Genomic DNA, 19,703 nt, shown 5'->3' on the forward strand with positions numbered 1-19,703 from the left:
CTCAAACTGTTCTGTGCAGGACCACACATGACCTCTCTCAGATAAACAGTTCAGATCATATTCAACTGTCTATATTGTGTTTTAATAATTTTCATGGCCTGGTATATCAAGAACAGGTTTAGTCTTAAACCTCAAGCTCACCTTTCTCACCATCAAACAAGAGCTGATATCACGTTGGTTTTGAGACTGAGGTGGCATGAAAAATGCAAATCCTTCAATGTTATTTTGGAGACAGAGCATCAAGATATAACAATGAAAGATGAGCACGTATTTTGTATATCCGGAGAAATCCAGAATTCATCTTTGTAGAACCTGGTCATAAATGTCTCAGAACCTACTTTCCAAATGTTTACACCATCAACTATGTGAGCTCCTGGATCATACGTGGAAAAAGCCACCATAAGCAGCAGAATCATCATCAGCATCATTTGTTAAAAATATATATATATAGCCTAATGCTAATTGAGGCAATCCAGGACTATTTCTTTTATTAAAACTTTTATTTCTATGTTCCTCATAAAACCTTTTTTGATTTCAGCAACCATCCACGTAACAAATGAATCTACCTGGGTATTCATAGCCAGTTGAATCAGACAACTTTCACATTGTGTACTTTGTGCCATTGACCTTTTTTAATAAAAAGGAGAAAGCCGTAATTCCTGTTGTGAATAGCCCAACTACATTCTTTACCAATAAGGTCTTTAAAGATATTGAGATTAAAAGTACATAATTGTTTTATTCATTCAGTTATTAATTTCTGACTGTTCAATACCTTTACAATGGGATTACAAAAAACAGGTACATCCTGTTCACACCTGTTTAGGTACTCCTTAAACTACCTCTAGAATGAATTTAAAAAGGACGGAATTCTTGTATCACATTCCTCATATAAGGACAGCTGCTGTCACCTAAAAAGGTCTTCTTTTTTAAGTTTTTTTTTTCTGTATGCAGGAACACTCTGAAGTGAAAAGAAAATAATTTACTATCACATTTCAAGGATAACACCTTGTAATTAACAATTGCACATTTGTAGCTTAAATCAAACTTACATTTAAATCCAGACAAACACTAAGATCATCATTATTAAATCACAGTGTCTTTCACAAATGCCAGTCTTAAGTACTTAAATGTTTTAGTTTGATTTTTCTCCGTGAAGGACATTTAAATTAATCTGTGAAAGAGTACTGAAACACAGCTTTAATGAGAGAACTACAGATTTCATTAGCTGTTACTGACCTTCCGACAGCTTTTTATGAACTGCTTCTGTACAAAATGACAAGTATCTCACATGGATCTAAAATCAGGCCTTTCTTCAACAATGACAACATAAAAAAATATATATATTTTGCAATAATAATACATTTTTAACTTATTTACCCAAGAATGAGTTTTCTTCAGTAGGGTATAACAGATGTAAGTGTTCTTGTTTCATCCATCAATGACAAAAAATCACATCAGTGTGCAGTAAAACATTTTCACACCATTAGCTGCATTTTCAATAACCCCGCTTTTGTTTTTCTTCTTTGTCAAGAATAGCCTGTTTTAGACTTAGTGCAGCATCTTCAAACTGAGGGTTTAACTCTAAAACTTTCCTGAAATCTTTTATGGCCTCATCAAAGCATCCTGTCCCAAAGAAAAGAAAAAAGAATTACCTTTCTGTTAACTACTCACTCATGAAATAAAACAGAAGGGCTCTTAGTGCTTTCACTAACACAATGTATCAACTAACTGTACCTAATGGATGCACTACATTTGGATGGTCCAGAGATCCAATGAGGAGCCAAAGGTCTTCAAAACAAAAGCCCAAGTGCCTATTTCTCAATCTAAAATGTGCTTAAGGATTAATTTAGGCAGTTTATTCCAAGAGAATGAGCCACAAGGCCCACGCTCAGGCAGCTAACTAATAGCCAGGCTGTGTTAATGCTGGAACACAGGCGCACTGCTTCCCAGCTGAGGCCAGGCTCCATCCTCCCTTAGGTCCTGAACTTTCTAGATCCTGATAATGCAATAGCCAGGCTCCAACAAAAATGACGGGGTGTAAATTTTCATACAGCATATTTAAAATTGATGGGCATCAATTCCCCCAATGATAGCTGACCGACAGCCTGCTGCAAATTGATGGGTGCACTCACTATGATTGTACCAACTCAAGGTATGTTTTAGGTTTAACAGAAATGTTTGGAACTGACTGGCTAATGACCACTAATGCAAATTTAAAAAAAAAAAAACTGCATTTTTACCTGATGGTTCCCTGAATAGTGTAACTTTAAATGATGCAGACACTATGTGTGAGCATACAGAGGGGACTTTCAGCTAACACACCCTGCGCTGCCTGGGGATAAAGCAGGTGCCTCTGCCCCCCTCCTGGTGCGACACCCATCCCCAGACGGTGCCAGGCGCTGCCTGTAGAACCGAGGGCTGCACTTTGCACAGCGTTGGGAGCACCTGGCCAGCCACAAGGCAGCGGTGCCAGCACCCTGTCCCCTCCCGCAGGGCCGAGCCGTGCCCTCGGGGCCGTGTCGCCCTGCCCCGGGTCAGCCCGGCCGGGTGCTGCCGTACCCATGCGGTAGAGCACCAGGCCCCTGTTGTAGTAGGGCACCTCGAAGCCGGGCTGGCTCTCGATGGCGGCCGCGTAGTCCTCCATGGCGGCGGCGAACTCCACCCGCAGGTACTTGATGTGCCCGCGGTTGTTGAAGGCGGTGGCGAGGTCTCGGCTGGCGCTGCTGAAGGGGAGAGAGAGAAGAGGCGAAGAAGCCGTGAAGCGCGGCGTGCGCCGTGTGTGTCCCCCTCATGAAACCCACCCCCGTTACCCCTGGGGGGCAGCCCGGGCGCAGCAGGCGATGTAGCGGCCGTACAGCTCCTCGGCCGCCGCCAGCTGCTGCGCCGCCAGCTCCGCGTGCGCCGCCGCCAGCAGCGCCGCCGCCTCCCGCTGCATGGCTGAGGGGCCACCGGGGCCCGAGGCCGCCTCAGAGGCTGCCGGGGCCGGCCGGGAGCCGAGCGGGGCTGAGGGGGAACGGAGGGAGGGAAGGGAATGGAGGGGAGGGCCGGGGATGGCGGCGCTGAGGGGAGGAGGAGCCCGGCCGGCAGCCGGCGGAAGGCGCCGCGCCCGCGTCAGCTGCCCTGAGGGCAGCCCTCAGGGACAGCGAGAGATACAACCCCACAGATCAGAATATGAAAATGTTTAATAAAGCGTATTTTAAATACAAAATGGGGTTTACCCTGACGTAGCGTGATGGTAACAGAAGACGTTTTACCTCAGGCCGAGCAAAAAAAAAGAACCTCACATAGCAAGATGTATAAAAAAATATTTAATAAAGCATATTCTAAATACAAAATGGGATTTATTCTTACATAGGATAGTGTTAACTGAAAGACATTTTTTCCCCAGGTGTTTTTTAGTGAGCCCTCGTCCCCTTTTATCAAAAACACAGTGAGCAGAGGTGAATTTTAATGCTTGCACCCTGCAAAGTGCTGACTCGTGGAGAAAGCTCGTCAAGTGGAGAAAGGGCCTGCAACATTTCCATACAACACTACCAAAGCCGTGGCTCAAAGCTAGCAATAAAAGAGAACAGCTCAGGTCTATGTAAAGCTATGTTCCTTGAACAGATTTCAAGAGCTGAACTGTCACCCTCCTTGGAGATGAAGGTTTAACAGATGGCAGCTGCTCCCTTCAAGGTACCTGCAGGTACAACGCAGCTCATTACCAGATTCCAGTTTCAAGGTTCACATCGGTTTCCTGCACTGATTAAACACAGCACCAGAGAAAGCTCGTGAACCCAAATGCAAACTGAAAGCACTGATTTCTAAAAGTAAGCAAGTCCTTTATTACAGCTCTGGATTTAATTTCACTTGGCAAAAGAACATAGCACAGGCGTGTAACTAAACTAGTAGTGTCGCTCTAATAAAACAGCTGTGATTTGTGAGTTTTAGGAAAAGCCAATTATTTTTATGTAATTATAAAAATGAAAAAAGTGGAGTTCACTCAAAGTAAGATGTGTTAAAACAAGCCTACATTCAGTTTGCATGGTTTAGAAATTAGGCTCAATTTACAATTCAAGAAGAATGCTGCTGGCTTAAACCTTTGTAAAAAAAAAAAAAAAAAAAGTTAAAATTTTTTTCACATAAATGGAACCATTAAAGTTCTTTTTTTTGGAAACAGTTCTGTAATAGTAGCATTATCTGTGACAACACAGTATAAAAAAACATATGTGAATAACATTTTAGACAGTATGTTTGGAGATGTAAGAGATACGAGGATACAGAGACCTCTCTCCTCTGCTATGCTGAACTGTGGCACAGAGGGCAGAAGTCATAATTGTTTCTTTCTTTGGCTTTCATACAGTGCTTACACACACTGCACATCCAGAATCGATACTCCAAGATAGGGTCTCCTGTTGCAACACATATAGGAAGTTTCTCATCTCCACTGTTTAGAGAGTAAATAGAAGTATAAAAACACAGTTTTTAAGTAGCAACAAAAACTTATTTTGTAGACATCTGCAAACCACATAATACATTTAACTATATCCTAATTGTGTGCTTACAACTACTTACAAAACTGGTGATGTTTGTCTGTAAAATATTGTTTCTCTAATCAGATGTGTGCTAATTCCTTATAAGTTATTACATTATAATTATTGCACAGTTAAAAGAGACAAGTATGTAAATCTTCACACAACAGAATACACATCCAGAGAACCATATAGTCAACAAATTAGGACAAGCAGATCCAAAGATCAAGTGAAAAACAGTGAAGGATATACAAAAGTAAGGCTCAATTGGCACCTGCACTTCTACTGCATTTATTCTTCTGAAGGGTCAACAGAAGTTATTAATGAGTTTTTGTGAAGTAAAAATCAAACAAGTTAAATTCCTGTTCATTAAAAATAAATCTGATTCACAGTTTCCATACTCATATGTTTAATGCTTTTAGCAGAAAAAGATGTCAAAGACACCATTTTGGGTACAACCACACCAAAGAACTACCCGTTACACCTGACCCTCACTTTGATTCTTTCACTTGATATATTCATCTTCTCACACTGTATAGATTTAAGTAATTCACAAGACACTGTAGGGATTAGTTAAACATTCACTCATTCCTATTTGCATCACACCACAATAGTAATGCAAACACAGTAACATGATTGCTAAGGTATCACATGCCGCTAAAGTGAAGGTCCTAAAACTCTTGTGCTTCACATGTACTTTAAATTAAGTTATAACCTGACTAGGTCCTTGAATACAGACAATCTCTATTCTCCCAGATTAGGTAATCTTGTGTAATCCTTTCTGTGAAAGGGCTAACACTGGCCTCATTCTTGCTCAGTATTTGGTTCAAGCAGCAAAGCATCTAACTTGGTCACACAAAAACTGCTCAAACACAAAATATAGATCACAGCAGCAAAGCAAACAAAACAACAACAACAAAAAGGTGATTTGTTATGGTATCATATAAATATAACCCACCTCTCAAGAACATCATCCAGATCAGATTTTTTGTTATTCTTAGGACAATGTCTTGTGAATATCTCTAGAGCAAGATCTTCATATTGTTGCCTCTGGTCTGAGCTAAGAGTTTCCAAGGATTCTAGTTTAACAAAGGCTTTTGAACACGTATCAAAAGCTCTATTTGCACATGCACAGAGAGCCAAAAGAGAATAGATCTCAACTGCAGGGATAATGTCTTCATAATCTCGCAAATGAAGAGCTAAGAAATAGAAAAGAAAAAAAAAACAAGGATATCATTACATGCTTTCTGAGAAATGCAAGCTTCTACAATAAATAGTTGCTATGAGTATATAGCATTAGTCTTGCCAGTAATTCCATTGGACAATACAAACCAAAGTCTCTTCATTGACATGGTTATGAAGCGTGCATGGCTCAACACATTTCCAAAATCAATTAAAAAAAAAAAATGAAAACCAAGGGGACTTGAATGACAACTGAAGGAGTTTTATTGATGCTGCGACACTTCTCTCCCTGTCCCTCCCTGTCCTTTTTTTTTTTTTTTTTTTTAAACATGCTAGAAGTATTTGAAATGGACCTCCATTTTACTTGGAGAAAGTAGAGGGCACTATTTGCTTAGCTAACTCCCACAGATTCTTTAAGAAGCTCTACAGTGAGGTCTGATGTGAGTTAAAGAAGAAACTTAAAGTCAGAAATAAAAACAGTTAACAGAACAGATAAAAAAGCTGCCCAATTTAACAGGTAATATTTGGCAAGTTGAATTTCCATTGTAACCAATAATGTACTTTCCAGGTATCTTGCCTACAGCTATTCTCAGTTCATTACATGGCTTTGTTTTAAATTCAAAGGATCTAGCAACAATAGGAAAATGTCAGCTATAAATGAAATTACATGCTGCACAAGCCTGTAAAATTAGAACAGTTTCTTTACATGCTTAAAAACAATATCCTACCTGTTTTAAGGGCTGCATCTACAGAACCTTTGTAAAGCTGTCTTTGTGCAAGTATGAAAAAGTGGTAAGCCTCAGCTCCTCGCCAAGCATTGTCTGCAAAGCGATTAGTTGAAGAAAGAACATCTTCTTCTAGCAAACCAGCCAACGCTGAAGCAGCCTGAAAACAAGCAGTATACCAAGTAATTTTTTATATGAAACAGATACAGAAGGAAACGGGGATCTTGGTGATCATACCAACTGTTTGTGTTAGCTAGGGAAAAATATAAATACATGGACCTAAAATGCATGTTGATAGGCATTTTACACAGTGCCTAAAAGGAACATACGGTGCAGATTTTCAAAGATAAATATCATAAACTTGTACAAATATATTCTGTGCACATCCGCAGACTAGTTCATAGTTTGGATTAATATTCTATTTCAACACCAAATCTCTTAAAACTTTGTTTAACCTCTTTCATTTATGCATATGAAGATGTAAGTGCAAGCAGAAAAAAAATCATCCAATTGCTTCCTCTATACCTGGAGCAGTATCTCTCCTAAATTATAGCCAATTTAGCTTAATCTAATCACAAAATCTCACTTTGGGACTGATACTTACTCCTAAATGTTAGTAAAGTGAGAGTCTCACAGGAAAAAAAAAATCTGTATTTCTTAGTATATTTTTTGTTGTTACAGTGAGAGAAAGATTCTTCCATTACAAGAACACATTAAACATAGGCAGCGAACCATCTACTAATACAAATGATGTAAGTGTTTAAAATATTATTTTAAACAATATGCCTTCATGGAAGACTAGCTTTAAGTAAAGAAATAAAAGCTTTTATCTTGAAAGGAAAGGCCTTATTTGAAAAGAAAAGCCTCAGTTTTATTTATTCTCACTAGGTAGAACATAACAGTAAGCTTGTAGAAGTCAGGAAAAAAAAAAAAAAGACTCTACCTCTGAGCTTTTTCCTTTAACTTTTCCCCTTTGTTTATTTTGCATTTGTTTGTGGCCTTGCTCTATAAGTAAAGCTGATAATACATAAAGCTTTTTAACTCGCAAAGGCTTTGTTCTTTTCTTTGCCTCTTCATCCGCTATCTGAAAAAACAACACCAAGCAATTTACTGTAGATAGATACAGATATGGATAAAAGTCACTTAATTCTCTCAGACAGTTACACAGTTGTACAAACCTAGGAAATTATGCCAAAATTGATGGATGTTGTATTTAAACACAATAATTTGGACTGCAAACACAACTATGAAGGATTAATCAGATGGCTCATATCCTGAAAGTCTCCTCACCACTGGCTAAAGAGAACATCCATGATAACTATTTCATATAGATATTCCTTGAACTTAGAACTGGATTAATCTTGGCAGTATCCTGTATAATGGCACATGCTTACCACCTGCACATGGTTAGCACCAAGATAACACCAAGAAAATAAAGACAGCATGGAAATAACTGGAATTTTGGACTAGCTTATTATTTGATATAAAAATAAAACCTACAATACCTTGAACATGAGATTAGCAGCTTCAAAGAAATAATTGGCTTTACGATAGAGTTCTATAGCATCAAGGATTTTATTCTTTTCCAGTAAATGACTTGCATATCGGGCTAACAAGGATCCAATCTCTTTCATATTGTGATTTTTAGCCAGCTCCACAGCTTTATTCCACTAGAAATAAAACAGAAATCAACCTCAATTTTCCAATTACATTCTCAGAACAAGCTTTGCCATGAATAATCTGCAACATTTGCATGCAGTATTTCATCACTATTTAGAATGAGGCTACTATACAAAAAGTAAAAAACAAGAGAATACCAATGCTAACATCATTGCCAATCATTTGATACAGCATGCCTGTGAAACAAATGCTGGACCTTGGTCCAAAACCACAGAGAAAGAAGTTGCTTCTGCTTTGGTAAAAGCTTTTGGTAAAAGCAAAATCACTTCATTGCTGCTCTGTGGGACATGTGGATTTCAACACTTGTATAACTGAAACTCAGACTCTGAAAAGCACGTCTAGAAGAGGACATCAAACCATGAGCTTGCAGCATAAACAATTAAACTTCACCTATCCTTCTACACACCTCATTTTTGGTCCATGAATTTTCTTATCTTCAACAGTTTAGCTACTGTTTTTACGCTGAGAAGTTCGAGACTCTTGACTGAATCTCATACCCAACAGCCTTTCAGATCCATCAGCTAGGAAACTGTACACAACGCCAGCATTAACCAGCCTTGTACATCAAGCTCCTCATTGCCATTCTCACTTTCTCTCCTATTTGTGTTGATGCAAACGTCTGTGCAGGTGGATCATACTTGGGAACAGCACTAGCTGTAACATGCTGATCGTTTCTCAGAGTAGTTCTCTTCCAGCTACAGGCCAGTGCAGCCACAAGTACGTTTGCATCTGTATAAGGAAGGAGGGGGAATACAGAAACCAAGCAGCCAAAAGCTCTCTGGTCTTCCCCTCAGTCCATCAAGAGGCATGGCTGCCTTCTGCTGACACGGAGCTAACTATAGCCTAGCCCGATAGAGGCCACGTGGCCACGTATTTCTGTATGCTGAGCATGCTTACCACACACACAGAAGTAGCATTGCTGTGAATTCATATGGATTTGTCCTTTCACTGATCTAGCACTAATTTCAGATAACTGGCTTAAGAACGGAAGTATGAGTTTTCTACAAGTCCTGAAGAATCAGACAATTAACTGGGTGGTAGAATAAAAGCCTTAACTGCTAACTTACAGCTAAAGCAGATCATCTCCTGTTGTCCTACCTGGTTGAGGTGTACACAGGTATCCACTGCATCCTTTGGTCGATTGCATTTCAGAAAGGCTGAAACAGCTTGTTCACACATTCCCACTCTTACAAACATATAAGCTATATCCTGAAAAAAACATAAGCACCGCGTTAAATTCACTTTCAAATTTTTACTACATTGAATAGTAACCACAACACCATTGTATTTTTAATTCCAAAAAACTGGAGAAAGGGGCTGTTTGTTTTGTGGACTCTGAAGATAATGTGCACTGTTGCCAATCTTCTGAATGGTATGCTACTTCTCACACTAACTTCTGGAAGGTATACTGCTTCTGAATTTAAAGGAAATGCTACCTTAAAAGTTTTCTTTCAAATCAAATCATACCAGAAGTACTGTGTTATTATTTACTATCCATCTCATGAAACTTTGCAATTACAGAGATTAAAAAAAAAAAAAAAAAAAGTGCTACATCTTTCTTTGTTCAAACAACTAAAAACAAACCAAGTTAGCATGCTTTGCATTCTTCAAGCATTTTGGAGTAATCAATCATATCACAGGCTTAAATTAGTCATGACAATAGGTCATTTCAGGCCATACCACCAGCTTACCAGCCTTCCCTCCTTTCAGCAGAGGATCTCTAATTTTCACTGCCCATTAACATTCCCACCAGAGCTATTATGTAAGACATTAAACCAGTGATAGAAACCAGGAAGAATTTTTGGAGGAAAAAAAAAATCGTGTAAATTAGACAACAAAATGAAAGCTAAAGTAAGTATCCAGCCATGACGAGTGACTCAGTGAAGCACAGTTATTTTAAAGACAAAGCCATAGGTGGAGAGGGAAGCAGCGAGTTACAACTTAACCAACTTGACCACAGAACATGACGAATAACCACATCTGGGGAACTGGCCAATAAGGGAAAGGAAGAATGATGGAGAATGAAAACAACAGTATTATTTTAGGATCAACACCAAAGTAGCACCATTATGCTTAAGTAAGTAGGTCATATGCTGCGTTCTTCCTTTGTTTTTCTCTTAACCCTACCAAGATGGGATACTTTAAATAAATAGTTCTGCACAAGTCAATGAAAAATAAAGGTTCTTCTTGCTTACAGGGAGTAATTTATTATTCTCCGGAAGCGAGTTAGCAAGATTCTCTAGTCCCTGGTAGTCCTCCAGCATGTAGTAACACTCAGCTAAACGTTCCTGGTTTCGTCCTTGTACATAATATTGTACAGCATTTAACCTAGTAAAGAAAAAAAAAAAAACATTAAGTGTGGTGCTATCTGACATATAGACACAAGTAAAACTTCCAACTGGGTAAGCCATCTTCATTTGTAAATTTAAAAGTGACATTTTAAATAGGTAAAGTTTTGTAGCTAGAATTTCACAGCTTTCCTAAAATGCACTGAAAGTTTTGCTTTCAGAGATCATTATACTGAAGTAGTAGCAAGATTGATCTTCTGACTAGCATACGTCAAGGAATCAAAACCATATTCCCACACCTGCACAGATCATGGCTGAGAGTCAACAGCAACTTGTAGCAAAACTGAAAGCTTTGTTTGTGCCTCTGCACTCTAAAACATGAGTACTAAGATCTCCAAGTTCATCCACTTAAGTTCCCTAAAGCATCTAAAAAATCTGTTTACAGGATCTACTCAAAAGTTTTCACCTACTTTGGGACCCAAACGCTGTGATAGTACAATTCGGGTAATTGTGGTATGGAGCTGTGAAACACTTATCAGGCAGAAAGTTCTGGATGCTAAAAATTTGCACGGGCTTAAAAAGCAACGAGAAAAGTGTATGAAAGAAAATCTCCTTGCAGGTCATTAACCACTAAGACACCACTTCTAGTTCAGTAAGTCTAGTAAGTAGTTTTAGCATTCTAGAAAATCTATGGTTAGTTCTGAAACTGATATTTAAATACTTTTCTTCTACTTTTTTCTTTTTAAAATTATTATTATTTTTTTTTAATACTAGCCTAGATATAGAGAGTATAACTGTTTGTATAGGTATTTCTTGCCCGCCCCCCCCCCCTTCTTTGAAGGGACCAGACTTCTGACAAGACAGATTGATTTATTTCTTTTTATTTCCTTAATTCTTTAGACGGTTGATCGACAACTGCCTGTTCAAAGGTACAGGCCATGATGGAACCATAAATGGCTGTGCTAAATCTCAGAATTCTAAAATTATGTATTATCCTATCTTTCCTGACATCTCTGCCTCCTCATAACAAGTCTTGTAACCAGTTTTATTGGTTCCTTCAAATTTTCCTGCTTACTGCCTCCTTTACAGAACATACCATTTCTGACGGTCTGCAAAATAATCTCCGATAGCATTGTGTGCTTGTTCAAGAAGGGCATCATCTGAATCACCCGAGCCAGTTTTCAATAGCTGCAGTACTCGAAACCAGTCTCCTAGTTTTATCCGTAGTCCAATTGCAAGATCTCTAATATAAACAGAAGATAGCAGGAGAAAGCCCAAGACAATAAAATATCGAACAAAAATATTGAGAAAAGTATACGAAAACATTTTCACATTCATAAAGCGAATAAAGTACAAACAGGTATCACAGTGATAACTTGTACAACTTAAACAATATTTCATGTAAGTAAATACTTATAAGTAAGGGGAAAGGCCAAGAGGCAAGGAATATGAATAATGAAGGATAAAGATGATACATAATAAAATTAATTTCAGAGACTTCTCTTTCAGATTCAAGTTGACTATGGATGAAGGAGAAAGACTTGGGAGTAATCCTTCCTTTTTATTATTCACACATTTCCTACCACGTAATACTGGAATTTTGTGTGTGAAAAGGCTGCAATTCCACACGTGGATAGGAAATAAGTGGGAGAAATATACAAACCTCATTTTAAAACGCTCTAAACTTAAAGTGAGCTGAGGAATGCAATAGCAAGTCAGTGCAGTCAGCCAAATAAAGACATCTACAAAAAAAATTTTAAATGTATTTGAAAAACATGTTTCAGCCCTATTTATGGTAGGTCCTTCTCGAGTGTTTTCTAGTGGTGAAAAAGCACACACGGTCAATTACAGAATCCTATTTTTGTAGCTGGAGAATAAGATGTTCTACTGTTGAAGAAACTAGTAAAAAAAAAAAATAAATCAATCTTTGCATTCTACAGTCCTATAATGGCCAAACTTCTCTTCAGCTATGTGGTGAGGAATGTGTCATATCTAAAAAAAAAAAAAAAAAATCAGTTTCTGTGCAACTCAAGTGTTTATGAGATATTCCACCTCTTCAAAACAGCATACTCCCACGGGCTAATTATGTGCAAATTCTTCCCCTTACCAGGATCTAGTATGAATCTTCCCCCAGCTCCTGCCTTCTTACCCTTCTGCTCCACACTGGGGAAGGGGGACACTCCTCATTTTTACAGCATGAAAGAAAAATATTTTTTTCTCCTACATTCCCTACTTTTTTGCAAGACCACATTAAACAAAGCCTAAACATTTCATGTATGTAGAAGTGATTCATGCTCCTCTCCATGTTTGACCACCTCCTACAGGCTGCATCCAACAATTGCTGCTTATTACTGAAAAAGGACAATGAGAAATACACAGTGCTCTAGCTAGCTTATAATTTTCAGTATTACTATTGTTTTGCTTTGCTTTCATTCGTGAGCAAAAACCTCCCCTAGTCCACAATTTCATCCTCAGTCCTTTCTGTTTCTCCAGAGATTACAGTTAATTAAAAGCTCCATTGTTTGGATATGTAATTGAAAAGAATGTGTACTTGGCAACTAGGTAACTAAGAGCAAACAGTACTTAAATTAAACATTAGTTTGTATTTTTGGACTCCCAGATGAAATACCTACAAAGTATTTGCTAGAAACATCTATGAAACGCAGCAAAACCTAGAGCAGCTGAGATTTTGCAGTTTGTAATGCACTGATTTACATACCAAATTGCTTATCTATGGATACAACAAAGTTCTCTGTCTGATCTTGTTCTTTCTTTCCAGAAACTGGTGAAGAATCCTCAGTGCTAGATCAGCCATTCCTTATTAGTGCAGCCTTTTTTTTTTTTCCAGACATTTTTATTTTACATGCTTCTGAGATGACTACATGCAATTACCTTCTGTCCATATTCAAATACATTCTTTCAGCTTCTTCAAATCTGCTAAAATAGGCCGCCACTTCTGCTTGCTTCATTGACTCGCTCTGCAGGTTGCCTAGACGCTTTACAAATTTAATACCTTGATAATCTTTGCAGCGCACAAAAGCTTGTTCTGCGGTCTGCAGATCTAGCTTCTGAAGAGCAGCTTCAGCCAGAAGGCGCCTGTGTGAAAAACAAACATAAGACATACAAAATCAACTATAAAGTTAAATGACAATCCATTTAACCAGTCATTATTTAAAGAAAACATTGAAGCTAGTGCTCCAGTAATACTCAGTTGTATTGCTAGCTAACTTTAATTTTTTTCCCCAGTATGTTCTGTGATCTAACATGCAATCTGTACTTACCCTGTACTGATTCAAGGAAAGATATTCAAATTGCTAATATTCTTTTGTTCAGCAGACAGAATGACACTGGATTGGTAAGAAAGGACAGTATTTGAGTGTTACAATTTGTGTGAAATTTGTGGGTAGTCTCAATGCAGCAGTTTAGATTTTTCTGCCTATGCATATCATAACTTTAGACCTTGATGGCAACTTCAGTACACAGGCTCTAACTAAATTGGCTGTGAAGAATAAATTGTATTTCTAATCCATCTGGATGTTCTTTGTCCAGTTAGCACAGCAGTTTGGGAGAGCAGAACAGTTCAGGAAATGTACTAGTACTGCCTATCTGGTTGAGTTCTGCAAATAGAAAATTCCTACCTTCAGACTAACCTATACTCATCAGGTGGTTTGCAAGTTCCTAGAATTTTCTGCAAAAATATGACTAGGTAAATTTAGATTATCTGCTTGACATCTTAAAATGAAGTTAATGCAGCAGAAAACTAATAAATCCAATATTATTATTGCTGTACTCAGCGATGTAAGCCATGCTTTGGCGGTATTAGCTAAGTAGTTTTGCATCAATTTGAGAAGGTTAATATCACTGCAACTCAAATGCTCATCACTGACATCAGTGAAAAAATTATACAGAAATTTAATCAATGATGTGCAATACAATTCAGCCTTTTTATTGAGCTTCAGCAATAAGGGTACCATCCTGTTTTCATGTGGAATATATCTTCCATATAGTCAGCATTTCTAGAACAAGATTTCAATAAGGCCAAGTGCGAGGCACTGGATCTGGGCCGGGACAAGCCCAATACAAACACAGGCTGGGCAGAGAATGGATTGTGAGCAGCCCTGAGAAGCCCCTGGGGGTGGTGGTTGATGAGAAGCTCAACATGAGCCAGCAATGTGTGCTTGCAGCCCAGAAAGCCAACCGCATCCTGGGCTGCACCAAGGCCAGGCTGGACGGGGCTTTGGGCAAACTGCTCTGGTGGCAGGTGTCCCTGCCCAGGGCAGGGGAGTTGGAACTGGATGAATCTTTAAGGTCCTTTCCAACCCACACCATTTTATGATTCTGTAATCAGCTCTGTATACATGTGACATCCTATGTTTCCTTGCATACTGAAGGTCAAGCTAATGGCAATTTTGGAGCAAGGCGTTTTGTTTTATATTTAGTAAGTGGATGGTACTAGCAAAAAGCATGAACAACTTAAAAATTCCAAAACTTTTCAGCTAGTTCAAAATATTAGCAAAAATGAGGACTAACAAAAATAACACTTGATCATACATCCTCAAGCTAACAGAATTACAATAGCATTACAGAAGCTATCAAATACGTAGCTATCAAATCCTGATTTTCAGAAAGTACATTCTGAAAGCAAAACACAAGTAGATAGCTAAGGAATGCTTTTGTGGACAGACCCTTAAAGCAAGTTGTCCTAAAATTACTGAAACACTGGCCTAATTCCATTCCAAACTGTTATAATTAATCAAGCTCTCAAACTCCTCCAACTCAAGCCAAATGTCCAGGATTTAAATACAACTGTTAACTTCAAAGAAAAACCAAAATTACTACAGAAAGGCGCAGATACAAAAACAATCTCCAGAGAGTTAAAGAGAACTGGCATCATGCCACAGTTAACTTCGCAGTGAGTTTTAGCTTCTATTACTCGTTTTTCTTTAAATTATTGACTTACCTTTTAATTAGATACCGTGGCATTTATTCTTCTAGCACCTACAATATGGGACATTAAGTAGACTTCCAGAACTCTGTTTTTCACATTTACTCTTTCAAATTTGCTGTACAGAAATTAAGTTTAGCTTAAGAGTTGAGTCCCACAGCTCCTTTCCACAGATTATTTCCTTCTGAAAGCCTGTATCAAATCATGATTGATGTACCCTCCCCTTCATGACCTGTCCAAAATGATGCATGGTTAATTATACATGACTAGGAAGAAAAACTCACTTTCTGGAAAAACACACCACATAGCAGAAACTGTCCAAACACACCAGTTCCTAAAGATGTAGGGAGCCAGGCTAGCAGGGGACTGAAAGATTCTCTTTAGGCCTTACATAAACAGTAAAATACTCTTTCTAGGTGATTCAGCCTCAACATGAAGACATATTCTCATTTAGAATAACAGCCCTTCAGATTGCAGCTGAGCACTGTTATAAAAAAAAAAACAAAAAAAAACGATTCGCCTTGAAGTGTATAGTGGTTGGCTGTTCTTAGTCTGAAGGTTTTTTTGTGTGTTTTTTTTGGTTGGTTGGTTGGTTGGTTGTTTTGTTTTGTTTTTTACTTGAATAGCTAGTTCTGTCTGAATAGGAAAAAAATATAAAAGAAAATAAGTTTAAACAAAGAAAGGTGGTTTATTAAGAGATTTTTACCAAAGCCTGGGATGTGGATTATCTTCTATGAATTGGGAAGATTCCTCAATCCCAACTTCTTCAATCAGTGCTCGACTGTCTCGCAATGACCGAATCTCAAAATTGATGATGTAATCTTTGTTAGGACGTTCAGGATTCTAACACAATTTATAAAGAAACACAATTTTATTTTATGTTACATTTATTTTCACCTGTTAATATCTACTGTTCAAATCATTAAGACAAACACCATTCCTGCAAAAATAAAATTAATTATACTTACCTTTAGTATTTCGTCCAGAAGAACAGATTTGATTTCTAAGTCTTCAAAGTTGCAAATATATCCAGAAGTTTGTATAGGTTCCTTAAAGTAAATAAGTTAAAAGGGAATTAACCCATATTCCAATTAAATTCTAAACAAACCTGGTAGGTATATGTAAAAAGACTTCCTTCTTGTCCAAAGTAGGATTTAATTGCATTTCCAACAGGACATGAATACTAAAATTCTTAGCGAAATTGGTAATTCCATGTGAGCTAATTAAAAATCCTTGTTTTCTGTAACTAGATTATGAGAAAAAGATAAAGGAATGCCTGCCAATATACAGATTCAACAGAACATTGATCTACAAGTAACTTTACTAAAATCAGTTTATATTTTCCAAAGCATGTAAGAAATATGCTACTGAAAATGTCATAAGTACAAGAAAAGTCACAGCATTTTTTTAATCTTTGTAGGTGCGATAGTTCATTTTTATAGATGTTTCATCCTAAACAACACCCTCACATTAGAGTTGATTAGATTCTGAGATTTCAAGTGATCTATTTATATGAAGTTCATATACATGAACATTTACCTAATTAAATTGTAAACACAAGAACAACACTATTCAACATAGAGCCATTAACTTGTAAGTGAATTTATAATATGAGTAGTTATGTTCATATTTACCTCCGGATCCAAGTTTCTGAAGACATACATTCTTGTTTTCTCCATCATTGCAAACAAATCTGGATTATCTTTGGCCCATTTCATATCCCAGACATCTTTGCGTTCCAGTTTTAGCTGTTCACCTATGACTTGCTGCCCTGTACTGTCTACTACCCGTGCATCCAAGTCAAAGAAAGTCAAAACACCTGAAAGGTCGATGATAGCAACACGACTGGGGGAACAGGGGAAGAAAAAAAAAAAAAAAAAAAAAAAAAAAAAGACTTCTAAATAATACTGTTCAAAGCTATAAATCTGAAATAGTTTCCTGAGCTGGCACACTTGAATAAAGTTTCCCCTCTAATCTCATTTGATGCATTCAGACGCATGTGGCTTTCATACAGCAGAGAGAGAACAGACACAGAAGAAAGCTATTCTCAAAACCAAGCTTTTCATCTGCTCTAAGGATCTGGCCCTGGAAGGTTCTGAAAAGTGCTTGTTTTTTATCCATCATTTTGAAGATGTTTAGTACTGCAGACAAAAAGTTGAGTAAACTACAGGTTCAGCCCCTCAAACTGCTTTCCTTAAAGAGACTAAAATTAAAAATTGAACCTATGTGCTTTTCATTATTTACTAGGAAGAAGATTCTTAAATTAAAATATAGTGTGTTCATCTCTAAAACAGGATTTCTGATATTTCTACAAACAGTGTTCTTGATTTCTTTTTTTCTAGACAATAAGAAGTATAATCCAATTAATCTTTTAAGGCGTTTAGAAATTGAATTTTCCACATATTTTGATGTGTTACAATTGAAAATTTCTAATTACATACATTGTCTTATAGCAGCCTGGATTTACTGTTAGTAATTTACGACAATGCCATTTTAAAAGCATTTTTAAATAGTGGAAGGTATTTAAGACACCCTAAATCCTTATTAAAATCTCAAAAGCAACTCAGACAATTAACTTCAAAACACTTGTGGATCTGAACCTTTTCTACTAACACAAAACCATTGAGGAAGGTGACAGCTTGGGTTCAAAACAAGACTAATGCATCTATGACTAGACTGCGTTGCCTTTCAAGTAATCTATTTTTGGTCTATACCTGAAGAGGCGAACAATCTACATGCTCATTACAAATTTTGCTTGAAATTGTATTTTTTTTCTGAAGTGATTAAAATTGTCTTATGAGTGCTCTTTGTTCAGTGTACTTTTTCCTTTTCTGCCAAGACTGATACTCTCATACAAAAAAAAAAAAAAAAGTTAAATCTTCCTGGTTATCTACCATGTAGAAAGCATCTTCAGTATTGGCACAGCTGAAGCTTAAGGAAACTAGTCTTGGTAGAACCTTTACCATCAGCTACAGCTTGTAGCAGTGAAAAAATTAACATGGGATGAACAAACTTTCCAGGTATTAGAAGGAAAGAGAAATAGGAAGAAGCCTTAGAGATTAAAAAAAAAATCTTCATCAATTCATGATCACAGAATGGTTATGTTTGGTTCATCTAATAATACAAAGATATTTTCCTGTATGTTTCCTTAAACCTCCCAAATACACCTTAAAGAGTTTCATACACAAGGAAGCTCTAGTTGCTCAGTCTCTCACAGCAACATGATGACTGGCCAGACTGATTACTAGTACATCGTTAAGCAATCATTAATGCCTAACAAAATAAGTAATTTATACTGAAGAAAAGCTGTTGCCTAATTACTAGCATTTTCACCAAAATCTGTTAGCTGTGATGATAAATGTGATGTTGCCTGTGACTTACCTGGAGTTGCAGTTCAAAGACAGCTGATAAGGCCAGCAGTTCAGGGTATACTTCTGAACTATGCCAACAGTAGGAAGACTGTACCTCTGAATAGTGCCAGATTCTCTGCCCTAGAGAAAAGCAATGCTTGCTTATTTTTCTACAAATACATAGCTTAACAAGATTTTCTTTATATGCTGTCCTAGACTAAAGAGTTGAGTCTAGGACTACTTTAAGGTAGTCCAAACTTCATTCCTTTTCTTTTTTTCCTTGCATCCAAAAGGATCTCCTAAGATCCTCATGTAAATTGCCCTTCACGTTTGACATATACTCGATAAACCGAAAAGCAGATTTGGCCAGGAGAGTCAGAAAATTTTGACCACTGTAATACTCATCAACTTTAACATGCTATCCAGATCTGGTCTCATATGTATTTCCTCTCATTCCCTTCTTTTTAACCAAAGTCACTGATTAACTACTCTTTTCATTTGTCTTTCTCACTCTTACTCTTAAAGCACAAACAGAATCCTACAGTCAACTACTGACCCTTATACTTTCTTCATTTGTTTTCTTTCCAATCACTCACTGATTTTGTTGAAGCCATTCAAAAGATGTCATAAAAATCACTGGAGTAGGAGCATAGGAAAACATTGAGATTTTTCTTTGGGGGATGAATAAGATGAAGAGACAATGTTCTCTTCATATTTTTGTTTTCCTAGGTTAGTTTGCTTTACAGCCCACCCAGTATGTCTGTTCATCTAATGAAATCACTCCTCTCAGATCAGAAAAAAAAACACACATCAGCTGTATGGCACGATACAATACCTCACAAATTACAAACGTATAATACATAAATGCATTAATATATATGGCAAAATATTAAAATGAAATATTTACAGAATCACACAGAATGGTTGAGGTTGGAAGGGACCTCTGTAGGTCATTTGACACCTAGCACAGACTGCCCATTTTTACATTAGATGGTGAGCTTTTTTTGCAATCAAAGTCTGGG

General features: G+C 37.4%; 2 protein-coding genes across 3 annotated transcripts in view; both read right to left on the reverse strand.

The window, feature by feature from the left end:
- Window positions 1-556: 556 nt before the first annotated feature.
- TTC32 (tetratricopeptide repeat domain 32) lies at window positions 557-3,037 on the reverse strand. Of its 2 annotated transcripts, none has more exons than XM_084285022.1 (3): window positions 2,811-3,037; window positions 2,560-2,720; window positions 557-1,623 (listed from the first exon to the last, which is right to left on the reverse strand). In XM_084285022.1, exons 1-3 carry the CDS (start codon window positions 2,933-2,935, stop codon window positions 1,496-1,498), a joined length of 414 nt encoding a protein of 137 aa, XP_084141148.1. In that variant the 5' UTR covers window positions 2,936-3,037; the 3' UTR covers window positions 557-1,495. The 2 variants fall into 2 exon arrangements, with proteins under 2 accessions (XP_084141148.1, XP_084141147.1); XM_084285021.1 differs by having other exon boundaries at window positions 2,560-2,723.
- A 1,241-nt stretch (window positions 3,038-4,278) lies between these two features.
- WDR35 (WD repeat domain 35) overlaps window positions 4,279-19,703 on the reverse strand; it is a gene marked incomplete at both ends in the record, with an annotated part of 38,891 nt that continues 23,466 nt past the window's right edge. Inside the window, 13 exons of the mRNA XM_084283998.1 lie at window positions 4,279-4,426; window positions 5,470-5,710; window positions 6,422-6,578; window positions 7,362-7,502; window positions 7,924-8,088; window positions 9,197-9,307; window positions 10,294-10,426; window positions 11,483-11,629; window positions 13,279-13,482; window positions 16,038-16,174; window positions 16,300-16,380; window positions 16,966-17,176; window positions 18,713-18,822. Coding sequence (XP_084140124.1) covers window positions 4,279-4,426; window positions 5,470-5,710; window positions 6,422-6,578; window positions 7,362-7,502; window positions 7,924-8,088; window positions 9,197-9,307; window positions 10,294-10,426; window positions 11,483-11,629; window positions 13,279-13,482; window positions 16,038-16,174; window positions 16,300-16,380; window positions 16,966-17,176; window positions 18,713-18,822 — 1,986 coding nt within the window. The remainder of the gene's footprint in view (window positions 4,427-5,469; window positions 5,711-6,421; window positions 6,579-7,361; window positions 7,503-7,923; window positions 8,089-9,196; window positions 9,308-10,293; window positions 10,427-11,482; window positions 11,630-13,278; window positions 13,483-16,037; window positions 16,175-16,299; window positions 16,381-16,965; window positions 17,177-18,712; window positions 18,823-19,703) is intronic.

The sequence above is a fragment of the Netta rufina genome (genome assembly GCF_964035555.1).
Source record: "Netta rufina genome assembly, chromosome: 3".
In the NCBI taxonomy this organism is placed as follows: Eukaryota; Metazoa; Chordata; class Aves; order Anseriformes; family Anatidae; genus Netta; species Netta rufina.

What these genes read in the sequence shown, in the direction of transcription:
- TTC32 (XM_084285021.1), bottom strand. Translation starts at nt 2,935, where the DNA reads ATGCAGCGGGAGGCGGCGGCGCTGCTGGCGGCGGCGCACGCGGAGCTG. An exon ending in GCCCGGGCTGCCCCCCAGGG is followed by an intron (nt 2,724 to 2,810) that starts GTAACGGGGGTG and finishes TCTCCCCTTCAG; the next exon opens with CAGCGCCAGCCGAGACCTCG. An exon ending in CCTGGTGCTCTACCGCATGG is followed by an intron (nt 1,624 to 2,559) that starts GTACGGCAGCAC and finishes TCTTTGGGACAG; the next exon opens with GATGCTTTGATGAGGCCATA.